At 54.7% G+C, this 21,014-nt stretch overlaps 1 protein-coding gene across 1 annotated transcript in view; it reads left to right on the forward strand.

Annotated features, from left to right (window-relative positions):
• The window catches only part of JPH2 (junctophilin 2), a 34,129-nt gene that overhangs the window by 3,256 nt on the left and 9,859 nt on the right, over window positions 1-21,014 (forward strand). The window contains exon 2 of the mRNA XM_075018660.1: window positions 5,015-5,798. Within this exon, the coding sequence (XP_074874761.1) occupies window positions 5,015-5,798 (784 nt within the window). The remainder of the gene's footprint in view (window positions 1-5,014; window positions 5,799-21,014) is intronic.

Genomic DNA, 21,014 nt, shown 5'->3' on the forward strand with positions numbered 1-21,014 from the left:
AAAGTCCAAATCTGCAGTGAAGCTTTTGGAAATCATGTATGGATTTTTGGTGTCTATTAAGAAGTGGACTTATGGTATGGTTTAGCCTAGGCACTACATGGGTTGTTTGCTTTTTCTCTCAGCTACCAAATGCCCATTTTTGTGAAAACTACAGGTGACTGATGGCTTAAATGACTTGCCTTCTCTAACATTGAAATCAGCCAAGGGGTTCAGAGCTCCTGGTGTGGCCAGGCAGAGACAGTAACATTATGATTATGATATATTTCCTTGGGTACCAAGCTGAATATACATGTGTGTCTGCTCCTGTCAGCAGCAAAGAGCTTGGAGCCCTTTACAGGGGCAGGATGCGCTAGCTAAAGCGGGTGGTGATTGGGGTTGTGGAAGGCACAGCATGAAAGAAGTCATCATTTTGCAACCTAAGCTATGAGTAAACACTTAGTCATTTGGCTTCCACCTGTAGATTTTGTCTCTGCTCTAAGAAAGGCCTCATTTTTTGGTTACTTTTGTGCTTTTGAGTCTGAGTGTTTGACTCAGTCAAGTCTTACTGCAGAAAAAAGTCTCGCTGCTAATGCAGAATTGTACCGCGCACGCAGGGTCTGGGCCCAAAGCCAGGCTTTGCTATACAAATACCTGTTTTATATATATCTATGGCGGGGGGAACTCAACTGCAGTTGAAGCAGCCCTAAAACCAACTTATTTTTGACGCTGCAATTTGGTCTCAGTGCTAAGAGAAAAGAGCGGTGTCACTTAACTTCGTGCAGAAACAATTAGACCATTCAGCAATCACGAGACCATAAGAAAGGGGAAGCGTGCTTTACCAGGAGAGATGAAATGGGGTGATATGGAGCAGCACCAACTCCTTGGGTGCCCAGGGCAGGGAAAGCACGGTGGGAAGGGGCCTAGGCTGGGACAGAAGGAGCAGCACCCATGGGACTGCAGCCGGGGAAGCAGGAACGGGCTCTGGGTGAGCAGAGAAGGTGCTGACTTGTGTCTGCTGCCTCTGTAGCAAAGCTCCTTCATGGCTGAATTTGACCGATGAATTAATGCTGTGAATTTTTTTACCCCTCTCTGGGTTTTTTTTTCTGCCTTTCTTTTCCAATAGAACCCATCAGATAGTACTGTTGGCACCAAAAACAAGCACTAGGTTTTCGCTTGCCTGTCTTGCACATGGTGCTGTGCATTGATTGAAAGTCCCTGGCCTTTTACACTGAGTTCTTCTAACACGTCTGTCATCACAGTATTTGGGTAACAGCAGAGGATCATAGGGCAGTGATACGATTTGAGTTGTTTGCATTATTTACCTGGTTGGTTGTATTATTTACATTCATCGCTAATTATACTAGAGCTTCGAGGCAGGCTGGGAAGGGGAGATGTGACACTGCTGACAGCAAGTTCTCGTTGCCAGGCTGGGTGTGCACCGGGAGCTGAAGCTTTTGCCTTTGATGCGGCCAGGCACCGTCCTGTCCTGCTGCCAGGGCGAAACGGAGGGTGCTACCACCCTGTCGGTGTGTTTGGAGGTGAAGGCTGCAGGGATACTGTTTTCATCAATCCCACAATTTAATTCTTCCCGTCCTATGAAGATACCCAGGCAGGGCTACCCCCCTGCTTTGGTCAGGGACGGGCTGAGGTGGTGAACCACGTACCTGGGGGGCGCAGAGAAACCAGTGGTTTTTGTCATTACGACAAGAAAAAATGCAGGCAATAAAGGATTATTGGGGTCCTGCCCCCAGTAATTGCACCCTGATGGGGTTAGGTGGCTCTGTCCCACCGTCCTGGTAAATCAGGCAGGGCTGGGAAGGCAGGGAAGCGGGGCTCCGTCCCATTTTCATCCTAAATAGAGATTTTTTTTTTAATTTTTTTTCCACATCCACTGCTTTGTAAATTATTTTTTACAGAACTTCAGATGCATGTGAGTGCATGGCTGCCTGGCTGGCGGCTTTGTGTGCTGCCTGTCCCCCCTTGCCCAGGCTGCTTTGATATTCAGGGAGTAGCAGTGGCTCGGGGACGTGCAGCCCTGCTGACCGCGTGCGGTGCAGAGAGGCTTTGCACAGCCCCATTCTCTCTGGAACCGGCTGCATTGGGACGTGTTGGTGAGCCAGGGCTTGGCTCCGCTCAAGCCTTGCGTGGCCCGACGCACGGCCGCCGGTGCCTCCAGCTGCTCTCAGCAGCCCCTGGCTCTGCTCCAGGGGTGGTTTATGGCTCTGCCCTGGCATGAAGCCTCAGCCCAGGACTGAATTGCAGCATGACGGGGACGCGGCACTGCCTGCTCACCCCTGCCTCGGTCGAGCAGCCGCGGTCAGCGTGGTGTGTGGGTGCCCTCCGTTAAGCCGGGTGGGGTTGGCAGGTTTGGTCACACCACGTGCCAGAGGGATGACGTTGCTTGCGCCATGCAGGCTGAAATTGGGCAGCTGGGACTCGCCTGAAGAGCTGGTGTGAAACCTCGTGTTGAGGGTAGGCATGTGTGTCCCCAGGATGTGGCACCCCGGTCTCTGCTCCCTGAAGATCCGCTGTGCCGCGTGGCTTTTCCCATCCAGGTGGCCTGGTGCTGCCCGGGGGGATAGAGGGGGATGGGGACTTGCTGGAGGACAGCGGCTGCTCTGACCTGGCCCCCGAGAAGCAGCTAAGCCCCCTAAACCTGCGAGACGTTTCCAGAGTTCCTCTTCCAGGGGGTTAACATGGCGGCTCTATCGGCTGCAGCCTGTTATGTGCGAGGTTGCCCTGTCCTAGGAGGAGGTCTCCAGTGTCACCCCGATCGTGTGTCAGCCCTGCTCGCTGGCTGGGCCGGTGACGATGGAGCACCGACCTCGCTGGCTCTCAGTGGGGAGGGATGTGGGGGCACTACGGGGTCTCCATAACTTCATTTTGTGCTAGGAAGACTCGTCACCATTTTACAGAGAGGGACTTGGGAGCACAGTGAGGAACACACCCAGATATCTGGACATCTCCAACAACGGTCCTTGGCTCCCAGCTCACGCCCAGACCCCTAACCCATCTTATTTTTCCTAACAGAGCTTCAGGCTCTGCCAAGAAACTGGGCAACGGCCCCTTGCTCTGGCAGGCTGCTCCCCATGCCTGGCCACAGCCCGCAGATGCTCTGTACTACCTGAACCCTTACTTTTTTTAGTAGGGGAGGCCAACTGTTGCAGGGAGCCCGAAGTCCTGTGTGCCGCAGGGTGGGCAGGAGCTGGCGGGGGGCGGCTCACCCCGGGGCAGCAGCTGCTGCCCGCTCGGGCACTTCTTGTCTTTCCTGGCCCCCAGCGCTGTAAGTTAACACCCCGCAGGCAGGTCCAAAGAGGATTTCAACGAAACCTGAAGCTTGGGAGGAGAGATTATGCTGCAGAAGTGGCCTGGGAGACTGTAAAATATGCACTCCCACAATCACCAAAGAAGGAACTGGATTTGCTCCCCGGGGAGCAGGGTCATCCCTGGTCTCAGTAACAGCGTCCGAGGGGGGAGATGAATGCCTTGAAGATAGGTCACCCCCTTCTGTCTTAGCCTGGCCCTGCTGAGTCTCCCCGGGACCCTGGGAGTGCTTGCTCTCCCCAAATTTGGTGCCTCCTGGTAGGTCACTGCTTAATGAAAACCACGTTTAGGACAGATGCCCGTGAAAATGCCCCCAGGACAGCTGACCCTTCGCTTGCATGAAGCAACGCCTGGGAGAGTGAAGGAGTGGGGTGGCCTTTCCAAGGGTGTTTGTGCTTCCCCAGCACCCTCTAGCCGTGCCCCGCGATGGGGGGCTGCTGGCAGCCTCTGCCCTGCAGGGTGCTGATCTGGGGCGAGGTGGCCCATTCCAGGTCCTGTAATGCCAGGAGCAGAGCTGAATGCTGCTTTTGTTTTGGGTGGTTTGCTGGTTTCTGAGGCAACCACATCTACAGACTGAGGAGAGCCGGGCTGGGGAGCTCATCCCATCCCATCCTGTCCCATTCCACAGGGCTCAGCAGGGATGCGCTGACCCTCGCAGCCTGCTGTGCTGGAATGTGAGTGTGGGTGCTGTAGGCAAAGGCTGCCCTGCCAGCCCTCCTGCCCTTCCTAGGAGCTCTTCTTGCAGGGGGCTTTGATGCTGCTAATTTAAGTCTCTTGGCATCCTGGTGAGAAAAATCAGAGCGGTGGTCTCCAGTTCACTCAGCTGGAGCCTGCAAATGTGCAGACCTGGAGAGGAGCAGTGTGCTTTTCCCAGTCCTTCAAGGTGTCTCTGCCCAGGTCGTGCTGGCTCTTAGCAGGGTCTTGTACCCCGGGTGCAGCCCTGCCAGGGCAAGCACAATCCTCTCTGTGTCCCCCCATCATATGACACCATGTGCCCTCTTAAGCTGGGTTTGGAGGAGCATGGTAGAGCAGTGGTTTTTGGGGCAGAGCTGGAGGAACTCTGCACAGAGGTGCTTCACCCTTCTTCCTTTTTCACCCATCTCTTGCTTTGCACAGTGTGGCACAAGCCTTGGTCTTGGGAACACAGAGAAGCTGTATGTCAGGGCCAAGCAGATGCTGCTGCAGGTACCGGGGCAGCCCGTCCTACGGCCAGGTGCCTGACTCGGGGGTCTAGAGCTGGTCCGGGCAGCCCGCAAGTGACAAACTGCAGAACAGGCTGAAAGGGACTGTCACGGAGCCAAGAAGAGCTGTGCCACCGCAGCTCGCGTGTCTGCTGGGGCTGCTGCCACCCTCTTGGCACAGCCCAAACTCCAGCCCCACGGGGCTGCCTCCCACTGCCTGCTCTGGATGCAAATCCAGACTCTGTCCGTTAAGTGGCTTTGGGTTTGCACCAGCGTCCCCTGGCATCCCAGCCCCTCTCCAGTGAGCTGTCACCTGCCAGCAGCGGCTCTCGGGCTTGCGTCCTCTGCCCTCCGCTCCCTGGGGACTGCTGCTTTTGCACGTGGGTGAGCATTAGCAGAGTTGGGGCTCCTCTCCAAGGGAAGGTGGGTACGTCCGCTCTAGGGCAGCGCTACCCTGCAGCCCACCTTCCTTTGCTGGCCCACCCAGGAGCGAGCTACCTTTTCACCCCATCCCTCTATCTCTCCCGCAGGCACGTATCAGGGCCAGTTCACCAACGGCATGCGGCACGGCTACGGCGTGCGGCAGAGCGTGCCCTACGGCATGGCCTCCGTGGTCCGCTCCCCGCTGCGCACCTCCCTCTCCTCCCTGCGGAGCGAGCACAGCAACGGCACCCTGCCCCAGCAGGACTCCCCCGCCGCCAACCCCGAAAGCCTGCCCCTCTCGCCCACCATCACCCGCGGGGGCTTTGCCCTCAGCCTCTACGCGGAGGCGGAGGCCGGCAAGCCGAAGAAGGGGGGGCTCTTCCGCAGGGGCTCCTTGCTGGGGAAGCTGAAGAAGTCTGAGTCCAAGTCGTCCCTGGCCAGCCAGAAGAGCCGCGTCAGCTTCCTCAAGAGCGAGAGCGGGATCAGCTCGGCCGCCAGCGACGCCACCTCCACCGTCAGCCTGGGCGAGGGCGCCGAAGGCGAGGAGTACCCCCCCTTCGAGTCCGACATCGACGCCACCACCACGGAGACCTACATGGGCGAGTGGAAGAACGACAAGCGCGCCGGCTTCGGCGTCAGCGAGCGCTCCAGCGGGCTGAAGTATGAGGGCGAGTGGCTGGACAACCTGCGGCACGGCTACGGCTGCACCACGCTGCCCGACGGCAAGAAGGAGGAGGGCAAGTACCGCCACAACGTCCTCGTCAAGGGCATGAAGAAGCGTGTGATACCCCTCAAGAGCGCCAAGATCCGGCAGAAGGTGGACAGGAGCGTGGAGGGGGCTCAGAGGGCTGCAGCCATCGCCCGGCAGAAGTCGGAGATTGCGGCGTCCAGGTAGGTGCTTGGGGCTCCAATGCGCAGGTCCCCACGGTGGTCGTGGTCCCCATCCTACGTGTCCCTCTGGAGCCATGCTGCATGGCTGGCAGTGGGGTCCAATGTGGCTCCCTGCAATTTCTATTTAATTCTGGTGGAGTGGGGCCGAGGGGCCTTGTGGCAGCCCGGGAGTGTTCAGGACCTGTCCTGCCTCTCACTCCCTCTCCTGTCCCCTTGCAGCCCTGGTCCAGGGGGAGCTGCTGGCCAGCAGGAACTGGCACTGGCCCCGGCACTCAGCGGGACGGGGACAAGGAACTGGTGGGATGGGGAGCACCCTGGTCATGTGTCAATCTGCCAGAGGTGTCGTTGATGGGGCAGGATGAGAAATAGTGGGGTTTGGCTATGGTAAATCCAACAGGCTCATGAGCGGGCAGCGGGACATGTCCCAGAAAAATTGGGTCTGCAGCAGAGCGTGGCTCAGCCCCAGAGCCCCTGGAGTGGCTCTGTGGGGAGTCTATGGCATGCATTAGGGTCGTCACTTAATTTTAGCGGCTGAGTGTAATGGGCTCTGCGGGACAAGCACTGCTGTGCTGGGATGCTGCGGACTGGTAGGCAGGACCTATGGTGGGTAACAAACAGAGGAGGGGGCTGCCTTGGGGAGCCCCGTCTGCCCCCCAGGACCCAGCTGCCCTCGGCCAGGTTTTGCATGAGTGTTTCTGCCACGAGGCGGGCGGCAGCCAGAGCCAGGGCAAGATGACTGTGTCCATGCTGGATGGCTGAGCCTGATCCCACAGCACACAGCCCCATCCCACAGCCCGCGATGCTTTAGGATGCTGGGAAAGGAGGAAGCAGAGAGGTTTGACCCCTTTTGTCGCCCCAGTTTGTCCTGGCCAGACCCCAGGGGTGGGAAGAGGGCTGCGGCAGCCGGCAGCGGGTGAGTGGCAGCGTGCCTGGGGACGCGTGCCGCAGGGGCGCGTGAGGGGCTGCTGCGAGCACGTGGCAGTCTCTTGCGCCGGTGTCCCTTGCACTGACAGACATGCAGGCACCGCTGGGCACCATGTTGCTGCTACACTGCCCGGTATGTTGGGACCAGACAGGTAGGCTCTGCTCAGAATTAGCTGTGTTAGAAATTAGTGGGAAAGTGCTAATTGCTCCGTCATCCCTCCTGGGATGGAGGAGGGAGGAGAGGAAAGAGCGGCTCTAGTGCCTGCCTGGGAAGGGCAGGAGAAAACCTCCTTCCCCTGCTCGCATCCCTGCCTGTGTCCGAGCTGCGCCGGCAGCACGTTCCTCCTCCCACAGCATTCCTGCCAGTCTCGGAGCCAGCCTGGCAGACACCAGAGATTGTCAGGCAGGGGCAGAGCCTTTGCTCCTCCTCTCTTCCTCAGGAAAACGTGGTTGTGACGGACCTCGAGGTTTCACCTTGACTTTCCATCAAAACCTCGCCCCACGCGGGCTTTGCTCAGCTGCTGGGCAGTGGCTGCAACTCTGGGCCGTCCTCCCTTGCTCCTGTTTAGTGCTGTTTAATTATCAGTTACTCCATTGTCAAGCAGAAATGGGAAATAACAGCAGTGGGGACAGCGCCTGTTCCCAAACCCCATCCGTCCCCTCCGAGAAATCCCAGCTTTACTCTCCCAGCAGCCATTTCTACTCCAGCGTTTTGCGGGGAACATGATTGGTTTTTTAGCAAAACCCAGTTGCCTCAGAGACCAGTAGAGAGAAACCGGCAGGATTGCAAGTGAAATGCCATTCAGGGCCAGCTAGGATAAAAATAACAGGCTGGGGCAGCATGGGGCTTGCCGGCAGGGCAGGCTCAGCCCGACACCAGCTTTGCTGTGCCCAGGAGAAGTGTGTGGCCGCAGTGCTAAGCGCCCGTAAATAAGGAGGCTGGAGCTGCAAAAGCTGCTCCCCAAGAGCTCAGCTGGTTTACACAAGCCTCTTTTTATTATACACTATTTACACTTTGGATCAAAAGCGGCTCTGCAGTGTTTTCCATCAGGGGCTGGAATGCGCCTGCTGCCCTGACGGGGGACTGCATCCCTCCCCAGCACAGCTGGGGAATAATTTCCTATTAAGGAAACCTTGGAGCTGGAGGAAATAAGACATTAAAGCCGCTTTCCTCCAGGGAGTCCTCCCCTAGCAGACCCTGCGATAGTGCGGCTGTTGTGGCAGGGGAAGAGAACGCCGCTTTCCCCAGCAGTGTGATGCCCCTGATCCCATGCCTGCGGCACTGCATGCAGTTGAGCTGGACCTGCTGCAAGAAGGAGAATTCAGGCTCCTCCGCCTTGTAAACTGTAATTCACCACTTCCATCAGTGTTTATTCCTGGCGTATGTTGCTCTGGGCAGAGCCACTCTCTCTACCTGCTGCCTTTTGAAAATCTGACTGCTGCTCTCCTCCCTCCTCTTTTCAGCTCAGCTTTGGGGTCAAGAGTAAATATAGATAATTTTGTCTCAAGAGGGTCCTTAGGTTAAATGCCAGCTCTCCCACCGACTTTTTCTTTGGCCTTGAACCTTGCCTCAGTTTCCACACCCAGGACAGAGAGTAATTGCAGACAGATTGTGAAAATCAATTATTAAGGTTTACAAAAGGGCTATACTATCATTAGCACTGCCCAAGCTCATAATTGCGAGGTGGACTTTCCTAGATGGAGCATTTATATTTCTCCTTGGATGGCAGTGTATACCTTACCAAAGAAATGTATTTGAGGCTACATGAATCCTTTTTTGGGGGAAGATGTGACGTATCTATATGTAAGATTATTGCTAGGAACTAATTAGCAGGACACAGCAGCCGGGCTGCACAGATGCCCAACTACCTCCACATACCTGTGCTGTTGTATATGGACGTTTGAGTTTCATTTGCTTCTGGCGCTCAGGGGAGCCCCTTGCAGAGCTAACCTACTGTAACATTCAGCCTTCTGTTGTCTGGGGTTGAAGTGTCAGGAGGACCAGATTTCACTCCTTTGCACCATAAAAGGCTCTTTAGGGATGGAAATCCTGAGGAAAACAAGCCCACGCCTGGAAGCTGCCTCGGCCAGTTGCACCACAGGAATCCCAGGCACGTGCCTGAGCTCTGGCGGTGCGCAGGCAGGCGGCTACCGGCAGCACTGATGGGCGCCCTGCCTGCGATCTGCCCTGCGGAGACGCGTGGGAGAGCAGTGATGGTCAGGGGGATGATGGTCAGCTGCTGTCAGCAAACCTTCCTCGATCCACACTCTGCTCTGAGGGTGTCCGAGGCACCAGGCTGCTTTGCAGCTCCTGCCCCACCTGCCTGCTTGGTTTGGGCATTCCAGCCAGCGCCAGGGGCAGTGCCAGCTATTGCCTGCCCCGCTGCCTGTCTTGCCCAAGCAGCACTGCCCTGGCCTCCTTGGCTCCCCCCTGAATCCTCCTGGGTCGGCAATCCAGCTGCTTTCCCTGTTGTGCAAGAGGCTCAGGACAGAGCTGGCATCACCTCACCGCCAGCTGAGGGAAGGGCGATTTTTTTTTTTTTTTAATTCTTTTTTCATTATTTTAGTGAAAATCATTTGGCATGGGGCCACGCTGTCCTGAACAGCCCATCTCTGCTCCGCCAGCTGCCCCCTCACCCCAGGCAAAGCCCCTCAGTGCTGCTCAGACGTCGGGCAGAAACCCCGGGCACGTCTACTGACAGCGCTGGGGATCAGCTAATAGGTTGGAGCTGATGGAAGTTAAAGTATGGTGAATCCTCACCCAGACTGCGTCACTCAGGAGAAGTCGTCCTGAAGCACAGGCTCTGCAGCGGCCAGTGGAGATGGCTTTACTCCTGCCCAAGGGTAACCACAGGTGGACATGGGGTTTAACGTGCACCATATGATGTCTGTTAGCCATGCCCTGGACTGCTGGTGCCCTGGGACTTGCCTTGCTGTGATCCCAAGGGATTCCTGTCAGAGCTGGAATGTGGCTGTTCTCGTGGTTTCAGGTGAAGGCACCTACCATGTCCCTCCAGCCTCCCCCTTTCCCACCGTCTGTCCCATCTGGGGGCTTCTTTGAAAAAATATTGGGGTGGGTGGGAAAGGCAGTGAGGTCCTGGGATTGCAGCTGGGACATCATCTCCCCAGTGCTTAAGTAGACAAGACGGCTCGAGGACCAACCAGCAGGTCTGTCCCCCACCAGCCCCAGCGAGGAGGGGACAGCCACCACCAAGCCATGAGCGAGCCAGTTAAAAGCCAGTCTGAGGTGTGTAACAGCTGCCCTGGAGTTTTCTGGGCATGTGGTTTGGTGCCAAACAGGGTGCTCTGCACCCCTGGGTGCTTGGGGAGCACTGTGCAAAATGTGCTTGCCTGTCACATGGGGAGGATGGTCTTACTGAAAGCAGGGAGAAGGAGCGTGGAAGTGGTCAGCTTTCATCTCTTCAGAATAGATTAAAATAAAATAAAAAGCAAGAGGAAGTGCAAGACTGGTTGCAGGGGGAACCTTTGATTTTTTGAAAGTTGTGCATTCAGTAGCCGGGCAGCTCATACAGGGGATTTCTTTCTCACTGGTGCTTCTGGGGGACAAAATGAGCATAAATACTGCAAATCCCACCTCCATCCCACTGCAACAACTGTCGTGGTCTGCCTCTGCACGGGGTTGTGCTTCGCAGTAACTTGGACCAAAATCAATGGAGGGACTTGGCCGTGTGTTCTGCAAGGCACAGGTCTGGCCACACTCCGAGATCGTTTGACAGGCATATGTCCTGTTAGCAAAACCTCAGATATATCTGCCAGATGTCACTGGATCAATAGGAAAGCAAGGGACAAGGGGCAGTAATTTCTGCTGTGCTTCACCTGTTTGTCTTCAGATGCTGGCCCTGAAGCCCCTGTGCAGCTGGAGTTTTTTATGCCTGGAGAGTACAACTAAAAATGAATAAATTTTTAATTTATTTTTGGTTGTAATGTAATATCTATAGAGGTCCTGCAATACAGCTGCTTGGCTAGATACCTGTAAGAATTTCTAAACTACATTCTGAAATGTTAGGCTTGAATTCCTGTTAATGTAGGGTTTACTCATGACACTGAGCACTGTAGAACTGCGGTGAGCGCTTGGCATCAGAAATCGCATCAGTGCGGCTTCCCCAGCAGCAACACATGGGCATCATTCATAGTCTGAGCTGCTGCCTGGTTTTGAAGCTTAAGTTGTTTTCCCGTCCGTACCCATGTCTTCGGAGCACGTCTTAGCTCTCCCTTCAAATAACAAGAGTGCTTGATGGCTCCCGTATCGCTTTCTAACCTCCCCTGCCCGGCCGCATTCCCGGCAGCGCTGCCGCCGTCTCCCTGCGCTCAGCGATTCCAGCCTGCGTGGCCAGGCGGCAGCGAGCGTCTCTTCGGGGAACGCGGGTGTGTGGTGCAAATGACGTCCTGAAATCGCTGGAGTCAGCAGAGCCTCCTGACTAAATAAGGGCAGGCAGAGCAGGGATTTATCAGCGCTGCCCAAGCACGACAGCTGAGAGCCGAGGCCCGTGGCAGCCCACGCCGCTGGAGCTCGGCCGCGCGCTTCCACCGATAAGGTGCTTTATTTGGCACGGCTCTGCCCCGCCGAGCTCCTGCCCTCGTCCCCAGCGCGCTGGGGGGTTTATGCTGCTGGTGGGGAAGGTGGGCAACCAAAGCGATGTCTTCCCGATGCGCCTCTTTGGTGAGCCATGGTGTGTGTTCAGGGCAGAGCTGGGCTGGTCCGGTGGCCGTGGTGGCCTCGGCCATCCTGGGGCTGGTGGTGCAGCTCAGCTTCCCTGAGGCCAGATCGGGCCGGGGATTTTCCTGAAAATCCCAGCTCACGCCTGGGATTTTCAGGTCTGTTGGACCCCCGTGCTCGGACTTGGGAGTTTGCTCTGAAAGAGTTTTAGGATTTTTTAAAATATCCTTTGCCTTCTGCTTCCTCGGGCTTTTAAAAAGCCAGAGGTGTGGGTGGTCGCAGACCTTTAGGTCTGAGACCGGAGGGCGGGATGCTCATGGCCAACCCACAAGAGCGGGCAGCAGCGGTGGTTCAAGGCAGTCCCTGCCAGGTGGGCTTCCCCCTCGGGAGAGCAGCTGATCGTCCTCTGCTGTCCCAGCTTCACGATCTCTGTGCTCCAGGACTGCACACCTCCGTGTGATGGATGGGTGTGTAACGAGGAGGCAGCAGCAGGCAGGAGATGGGCAGAGCTTGCCCTGGGTGGTTTATTGGCTGTGATTTGCCTCTGAGCGGGAGCTGCTGGGGAGAGACACAGGGGTTGGGAGCAGCATTTCTGCAGCTGTACGATCAGACACCAAAGGTGCTGCAGCCTGACCTCTCAGGGGCCTTAAAACATAGGTGGGTGCAGGCGGAGGGGGAGACAGGACTACCCTGGTTTCATTAAAATCCCCCCCCTCCCCGATTCCCTGTGGGGTGCAGGGGGCTGCTCATGCCGAGCAAGGTGTAGCCGCACCGTAGTGCGTATAAGCATCTCGGTGCTTCCACAAGCAGAGCTTGGAGAGAGCCAGCGTGCATGTAGGCAGGGAGAAACGAGGGCAGCCGTGCGGCTCCTGCCATAGCTGGGTGCCAGGACACAGCGGTGAGGGGACGCTCCTCGGTCCTGCTCTCCCAGCAAAGACATTTCTCACAGACCTCACTGTGTTTATAAAGAGGATAATCTTGTTTTATTCACTCTTGGTTAATAGAAACCCAGTCGCTGGCATGTATTTCTGCACCAACTGAAGCCCGGGGCTGGGACTCTCCCACTTTCTCTACAGCACTAGTGCCAGCAGTGCTCACTCCTTCCCATGCAACCAGCTGAATAAAGACCTTTTCCCCTTGCAGCTCCTGAGCAGGCGTGACCTCCTCCACATGGCTTAGCACAAACCAAGGTCAGTGTCCAGGATAACCATCCGTGGGGATGACGAAGGGAAACCTGCCTGACCTGTGCCACCATGGCCAGGACCACTTCAGCTTGGGTTTCTCTCAAAGCTCTTGGAGCAAGAATGCCCCTGGCTGCCTTGTGCCATGGTGTTGTGTTGTCACTGCGCATGGTTTGGTTAGGAGCAACACTTCCACACGAGCCTCCCTATGCCCTGGATTGGGAGCTCAGGCACTTCGTGTCACTCGCGTGTTGGAGATGGGGACACCCAGCTCCTGTCCCAGAGCCAGGGCTTTGTCTTTACAGCCTCGTGATCGGGACTGAGCAGGGCTGGTTTGGGCTTGGTTGGGCTGGGTTTTTGTGGTTTTGCTGCCCCAGAGCACCAGTCTCCAGCTCTGTAGAGGTATTGCCTGTTTCAAATTGCTGCTTGACCCTCTTCCGACCCCAAAAGGCCCTTGGGCTCACCCCTCCTTCTAGCTTACCCTTGCTGTCCTGGCCGCTGGAGCCGGGCAGGGAGCAGGCTGCAGGGTTCGGGTGAGACCCTCTCCGTTCCTGACCCCGCATGGCCATGGGGACAGCGAGCCCCAGGGTTAGGGTCCAGTGCCAGGATCAGGCACCTGCCCCAGCTGCAGGACCCCCATGATGTGTCCCCACCGTGTGCAGGGCTTTGCGGGCTGGAGGGGTTTGGTGCAGTGAAATGAGTGATGGCGTGATGTCTTCACCCCTTTTTTCATCCCTTTCCCAGACTGGCCTCATCTCCAGCCCAGGCTGGCTGTGGCTCCAGCACTGACACATTTTTGGCCCCACCGTGCTTGTTATGCTGATGCGTTTTGACTCTAGAGGAGGGTGCGCACGGCTTTATCTGTTTTCCACCAGCCTCGCGTGAATTTCCTTAGGCATTTTCATGCCCTATTAGGGTAAGAGGGAGCATGCACTTTCTGTAGCTCCAAGGAGAAAGCATCTGTTGGGCAGCAAACTGCTTTCTCCAGGGCTTGCCGGGTCTTTGGGGTCAAAGCAAGCGGGGCTGTGGCTTGCAGGGGTCCCCTCAAGAGGAGCAGAGGCAGGATGGCAGAACATCAGCCCCAGGGATGGGTATGAATCAGATAGCCGGTCAGGCAGGGAAAGTGGAATTAATGGGCTGTTCATTCTGACCTTGTGGGAAATCCTTATCTCAACAGCTTACAAACACAGAAAGGGAAAAATGAAGTGTGACTTTAATCTGCAAAAACGACTGTGGAAAATGGTAGCTTCTTGTTCAATTGATCTGCTGCCGCGTGGAGCAGGAAGGCTTTGACTCCCATCCAAATGCTTGAAATCAGCCAGCAGGGAGCCGGGCTTCAAAATCATCTGATTCAGCCAGGCTTTGCTCAGAGGTTATCGTCAGTTCAGTGGAATGTGAAATAGGCTTATCTTGAAAAAGAAAAAATATTTAAGTAAAATGTCCAATTTAAATACAAAGCTTGAGATACAGAAACCCTCCTTCCTCCTGGAGGAGGTGCGGTTTTTTCAGCTTAGCCTGGTGCCGAGCCAGAGCTCTTTGGCTTTCTGAGCCCAAGTTTTTGTCATTTTGCTCCTGTGAGGCCTGCTGAGCCTTCAGTGAGTGCCAGGAGGGACCTGTGTCCCATCCACCTGGGTGCCCTAAGCAGCCTTGGGTGCAGGTGCAGAGGACGTGGGTGCTGCAGCCCAGGCAGTGGGCTGGCAGCCCTTGCAGCTCTCTGCTCCCTCTTGTTTCTCCTGGACCTCAGATCTGTGAATGTCAACTCAAGAGATGTAGAGGGTTGGGAGAAAAAGGCTTCTGCCTTAAATTTAATGAATAATTGGGCTTCTGACCAAATGCAATGTTTTAAGAAATCTGCCTGCTTTCATTTCCAAAAAAAAAAAAAAAAAATTCCTGTTTTTATTTTTTGACTGGGGAAAAAAACCCCACAAAACAGATACTGCAGTTCCTCACGCTTTTGGTTTGGATTGCTGAAATCCGAAAAACATTCGAGTTAGAAGTTGCTAAAACTTTTCACTGAAAAAAACCCAACAATCTTGGAGAGAAAACACACGCTTTCTGACCCATTTTAGCGCTGGCAGAGCTGGCAATTGGGTAAAACACACTCAGCTTGTGGATGCTGTCCGTTTGGCAAAGCTTGGGGCTGGGCAGTTGCTCCTGAGTCAGGCTGTGCTCCCTCGAAACAAATGACTGCTGCAGCCCTGGTGTTTTCTTGGAAGTGGGAATTCATTCTTCCGGGCAGGGCAGGCAGCAGCCCCTGCCCGCTCAGTGCAGGTATAGGCAGGGAGGCAGGAGCACATGGGGGACGAAAGGCTGGCAGACCCTGATTGCATATGTGCTGTAAAGATGTTTTGCTGCACTTACTAGTGGGATAACCCCTCTGCCTTGATCTTGCAGTGGTAGGTAATTAAATAAGGGTCCCCAGAGCATTAGCTGAGCCCCTTTGGTAACGGTGTGGTGGAAGTTGGAACAAATCAGTGGCGTTTGTACATAGTCCCAAGGCTGTGCTGCTCTGGGAGACTTGACCCTCTGAGCTCCTCTTGATCTGCACTCAGGGCAGCACAGAGAAGAGCAGACCTGAAAACCAGGGGGAGGAGGAGGGAGTCCAGCTGACAGCTGGAAATCTCCCCTTTTTTTCCCCAAAGCTATCTCTGTGGATGCTCTCATGAGCTGCTCCCAGCCTGGCTGTGCTGGCAGGATGGGCTCCAGCAGGGCAGGCAGCTGCCTGTCCAGCCCGTCTGGGGCCAATGCAGTGGCCCCGTGGCCGTGCTGCCATACCGGTGGCCGGCAGTCCTTTGAGCCGGCAGGCTCTGGCTTGCACTGCTCCATTTAGAGCCGGCTCCGGGCAGCTGCCGGCTGGCATCCAAAGGCTGCAGGGGAAACAGCAGCTGTGGTCTATGCCAGTCCTGCCGGCTTGTTGCAGCCCGTGGGCTCCCATGCGGGCTGCCACGACCGAGCCCTGACGGCTAGCTGCCCACCCGGTCCCACTCGGCTTGTGGGGCAGTCACGGTAGCGGAGATTAATTGAGCAAATCTCCCGTACGCAGGGCTGGGGTGCGTAGGTTGTCATCTTATTGAAGACAGCTGCAGATATGTCTGCTGTAAGATTAATATCACTTTAACTGTTCCAAGTGGAAGTATCCCTTGGTGAAAGATGCAAGTGGCTCTGAGCTATTTAGAGCTGAGGATAACATTTCGGTATTTTAAAAATTCACCAAGTAATCATAAAGGCTAATGCTTGCTGAGCTCATTAGGTGGCAGGGAGCTCTGCCAGGCCTGTGCTCCTGAAGCACGGCACAGAAAAGGATGCTTTTCTCCTGGCTGAATGGTCTGTTCATGCCCTTTCTGTGGAAGGAAGGAGAAAAGGTCTGATTTATCCAGCTAAGTAGCCTGGGCATGTACAGAGTGCCACCACTTCTGTGTAAGTGCTGGTACCATGAGTGAAAAGCCTGGGACATCTCATGAGCTGGCTGCAAGGGAAGGGAGGCTGGAGGGCAGAGCTGCTCTGCAAGGTCAGGATGGCTTCTCATTAGGATTTCTTTTACAGTGATATGGAGGTGTTTCCTTTAGGAGGCAGTTTGTGTTGATGTATACTTAATTCACAATTTAGATCACACCTTGCAGGTGTAGAGTCCATAATAGAAACCAGCAAAGACTCATGCACCCCAGGGATGTCAAAGTCTAAATTGAGTGGGTACGTGCATATGAATGACAGAGCAAAAAGAGCAAAAGGAGGGCGAAAAGTACAGCTGGCTCTCAGGACAGGACGCCCATGGAGTGGGACACACAGATGGCTTTGACTGTGGGCTGGGAAAGTGGCATGAGAAATGGACTGAAAAGGGATATTCAGTCCCATGGGCTGGTTACAGGCAAATGAGAGTAGCAGAGATTTGCTGGTATCTGTATGCACATGGAGGCAGAGGGAGAGGCACAAAGGAGATGGATTGGGACTGAGCAGGAAGAAAGGGATGCTCCAACTGTAGAGGTGACACAAGTCCAAAGACAGCATGGAAAACGGAGAAGCCAGAAAGTGTCTGGTCAGGTCAGGTCATAGAATCATAGAATGGTTTGGGTTGGAAGGGACCTTTAAAGGTTATCTAGTCCAACCGCCGACACAGGTCTGTGTTGGTCAGGTCTGTGTGTCTTGCCCTTCGCAATGCGAATCCAGAAGGGACCATGTTGTCATCAGCAAAAGCATTTCTGCAGCTTTCCCTCTATCCCTTCTGAGTGCTGCAAACATTCCTGCCAAGACAAACTGTAACTTCAGTTTCTTCAGAAGGCCGAATGATTTCTGCTGGATGCTGGAGCAGGGATTTGCCTGGGGGTGGAAAAGCCAGTTTCCAGGAGAGAGGAGTTCAGCAGAAGTCCCCCTTACTAGAGCTGACTGATGAATTATATTTGCTTAATGGCCTTTTTGGCAGCTCATGACATCAAGAATGGCAAGAAAAAGGTGTTCAGCTGGTCCTTGGTCAGGGTTTGCTGAATCAGTGGGAGGAGGGAGACCCCAGAGAAGGAAGGACGGTGCTGGACAGGTCTGTCTTTCCCTTAATAAGCAAATGTGCAATAGCTTGGGCAGAGAGCTAAGCTCTTCCTCTATTTCTAGCCCCAAGGTCATCGCTGCACCTGCAGGCGCCCCAGCCCCGTCTGGTATTTGCAGTATTCTCTGCTAATTCCAATCTCATTTACAGTCTAATCCAATGTGGATGTGCAAAACTGCATAAACTGTCCAAAGAGATGGGCATGCTGGCTTGGCTTTGGGTCTCACCTGTTAGCACGGTGCTCAGCTGTGGCTCGTGTATCCACAGGGGATTTTAGTAGCCGTCAGAGGAATGATTCAGGCAGTGTTTCTGGGAGACGGCCAGGAAGGACAGGAGTGGTGCTCTGTCCTGCGCTAGTACAAAAAACTATTAGAGTATTAGAGCCATGCCAGAGGAGCAAATAAAACAGCAGATGCATTTAACCCTCCCTCTCCCACCCGTCCAGCTGGGGTGGGAAGCTTCCCTGTCCGGGGGAGCCCTGGAGCAGCCGCCGTGACCCAGCCGGCGAGGCTGGGATGGGGGCTGCAGGCATTGCCCACATACCTCCCCTCGGCTCGGCACAGGGCTGCTGCTCCTCCTTGCAAAGAATTCGCTGGAGCTATTTTTAACAGCGCTGCCTGGGGAGATGGCTCAGGGTGAAACTGGGAAGCGCTCATCCCGGACGGTAGTGTCTCGCTTCGGACACGGAGCACCAGCGTTGGTTTGTAAAGTCCCCTCTCTGTGTTTATTGCCCCCAGTTGGTCGTGTTTGATGTTCGTGGCTCATTTTCCAGCACTGCCTTGAAAAGGGGCTTTTGAATTCTGCTGCTGGGTGCTATAAAATCCATGGGACTCTGTTTCAGTTTCACCCTGACCCCCTCCATCTCCAGACTTTCTCCTCTGATGGTTTTTGCATGGGCTGCTTTCTGCAGAGGCACTGGGAGCTGACAGCACAACCAGCAGTAAATAAAAAAGTGTGGCCCTGATTCAAGCACTGCGTGAAAAGTATCAAATTTATATGCATATAATAAAAGGCCAGCATTTTCCTTTTTGCAAAAGCTGTTTCTGTTTTTTGAGGAGATCTTAACCTTGGAAGAAGTTTTTCCTCTTATATTAAGTTTCATGTCTAAGGTTTGAAGATCACCTTCCTGCTTCCCTCAAACCTGCCTGAGCTTTGTTTTTTTTTTTAACTACTGTGCCCGGCAGACCCTGGGTTATGGGCTGGGAGAGGCTTTTGTGCTGTGGATTGTGTGTGCTGGGCTCTCCCAAGGCAGCCGGGATTTGTCTACTGCTTTGCAGTTGGGGCCAAGTTTTTCTCTGCGTTGAGCTCCCAGGCACTGCCAGCCATGTGGACAAATAATAAATTCAGAAATACTCCAGGCAAGTTAGATGTTATTGTTATGGCTGGGCCCTTTCCTCCAGGCTGTGCTTTGTCACTGTGTTACTAAACCCTCAGCGTGGCTTTTTGGAGGGCTGCAAGCAGCAGTGCCTTCCCTTCGTGCCGCAGGGATGCGCAGCACAGCCGGGGGAGATTTACTTAAAACACCATGCTGTGTCTCCGTAAGCTAGATGTTTATCACCTCGTTGCAGCTGTAATAAATGATCTCAGCAACGGAGGGACCCAGTGCAGGGCATCAGCATCCCTGCCGGGGCCAGGCTGGCGGCTGGGGGAGAGCAGTGCTCTGCCTTGTGCCACGGCCTCCCCGGGACGCCGGCAGGGCCAACGTGGTGTGCCGGAGCTGCCAGCTTTGAAGCTGCAGCTGTTTTGATCTTAGTCCCCCAAATCAAACACTCTGGACGACTTTGCAAGCAGGGGGACAGGAGCAGAGGTTGGGAGTGTCCCGCAGAGCGAGGCAGCCGGGCAGAGCTGCCATGCAGCTCACATCCCCGGGGCAGGGGGGGATCCCAAAGTCGTGCCACTCAGCTTGCTGTCACATCTCTATGTGTGGAGCTCGGAAGCTGTCCCATGGCCTCCCTGGCCTCACACCCCTCTGTGCCCAGGAGGGCTTGCTGTAGAGCCTTGGTAGCCTTGGGGCCACGGTGGCTCACAGCGATGGCTCAGCCCAGCCAGCTCAGCTCCCCACCACCCACAGCATCCTTGCAGCAGCCTCTGCAACCCAGGTTGGGGTCTTCCTGGCCTCACCATCTCTTTACCCGCAGGAATTGCAGTACTCAAGCCCCACACAGCAGCCAGATAGCATCCAGCAGCTTCTCTGGAGGAAAGGTAATCTCCAGCGGGAGAAGAGCGTAACTGGGAGCTGCCTTGTCACCTCCACCACCCCCAGGCTGTTCCCTTGCATTTGCCCCAGATGCTGGGGGAGAGTTGAGCATGCGGGAGCCATCTGCACCCATTTGGTGAAACATCGGCATGAGTCTGGCTCTGTCCTTGCTAGTGGAGGGAGCAGACCCTTCATCCAGTCCACTTCCAGACTTTTTTGGAAATCATCTTTAGGAAAGCATCCGTCCGCTTCCCAAGAACTGCCTGCTGCTGCCCCAGCTGGGGCCAGCTGGCTGATTATCTGGCTGGAAAGTGGCCGGGATAGCCTCTGCTTGGCTCAGTGAGCGGCTGAAAGGAAGGATTTTATCTCTGTATGGTGAATCCCATACTCTGAGAGCAGTAGGACAAAGCCAGGGGTCGGAGCACGTCCTGCTGAGGTGAAGAGCTGGATCCTCACTTTGCAAGCTTCTTCCCGGGACTGGCGCCGGGCAGGCTGTGTGCCCCGCGCCCAGTGCGCTCTGATCCCCCAGGCATGGAGAGCACAGAAACATCCCCCTTGGCCCCTGCCAGATTATAGTGGAATTAATCACGCTGATTATATGCTACCAAAAAAGGAGGTGCTTTCTCTGTTCAGAGCTGCCTCAGACCTCCTGCTTGTGAGCAGCAGCTTAAAATTGCTGTTTTCTGCCTCATCGTGTCTTGTTTCTAGGTTTTTTCAGGAGTTGTAATAATTTTGGATAAGAAGACCAAGAATGACAGCAATCCTAGGCAGCTCAGCCTGCAGAGAAAGCGGGGAGATAATGTGTGAGTGTGGGCAGGGAGGTGAATCATGGCTCCAGCAGAGCAGGATGCCATCCCAGGGAGAGACAGGCTGAGCCACAGCAGCTCTGCACCCTCTTCTCTATCGCAGGGTCCTGAACAGCATTTTCGGCTCCCCGTCAAGTCACACTGTTGGCTGTATCAGTTGGGATTAATGCCCTACGTTTAGCTCTTTCCCCGCAGCTACTCAAAATGGTGTGTGTGTACGTATGTGTATATATATATCTCCTACCTTCTAAGGATCTCTGAACAGCATTTCTATCACCTTTTCATTGCACCTGTCGAGTATTCAGACTAAAGCTAGTCTTGTCTGCGTACTGCATCTCAGTTTAATGGGAAAGAATTAATCCTGATTTCATGACTGAAGTCCAAAAATTCCTCTGGAACATTTTTTGCTGCAGGGATAAGAACAGCATGTTTCCTCATTTTTTGTCCTAAAACATGACCAGATACCAACCTGAGTCTGAAAAGGGCTCATCAAACACCCTAGGGCCAATTAAAGGCTGTAATTCGTAGTGAATTGGTGTTTGAGGGCTGCTAACTGCTTATCTAACTGTCCACACACAAATATGTCATTTTGCATGCGCAGCCAGCGTATGCTCCATCACATGCAGCAAGGGACATACAGGGAGCCTCGGCAAACATGATAGTGAGAGCATGAGGAAAGCAGTTCTCTGTAAGCCCCAGGTGGAACAAAGCAGCTGAATATACTATGCTTCACCCTCCCTTATTTTAAGGTGCAATTTTGCTGTTTGAAGTCAGCTCCTTCCCAGACCACGAGCAGCTGGGCTGTAAAGCCAGCCCTTCTTTTAGCGTAAAGATCACAGGGCCCCGAGGATGAGGCATGCGAGGAATATGACAGCCGGCCAGCGAAATAACTGATA

Source organism: Buteo buteo, chromosome 2, assembly GCF_964188355.1.
Source record: "Buteo buteo chromosome 2, bButBut1.hap1.1, whole genome shotgun sequence".
NCBI classification, from domain to species: Eukaryota; Metazoa; Chordata; class Aves; order Accipitriformes; family Accipitridae; genus Buteo; species Buteo buteo.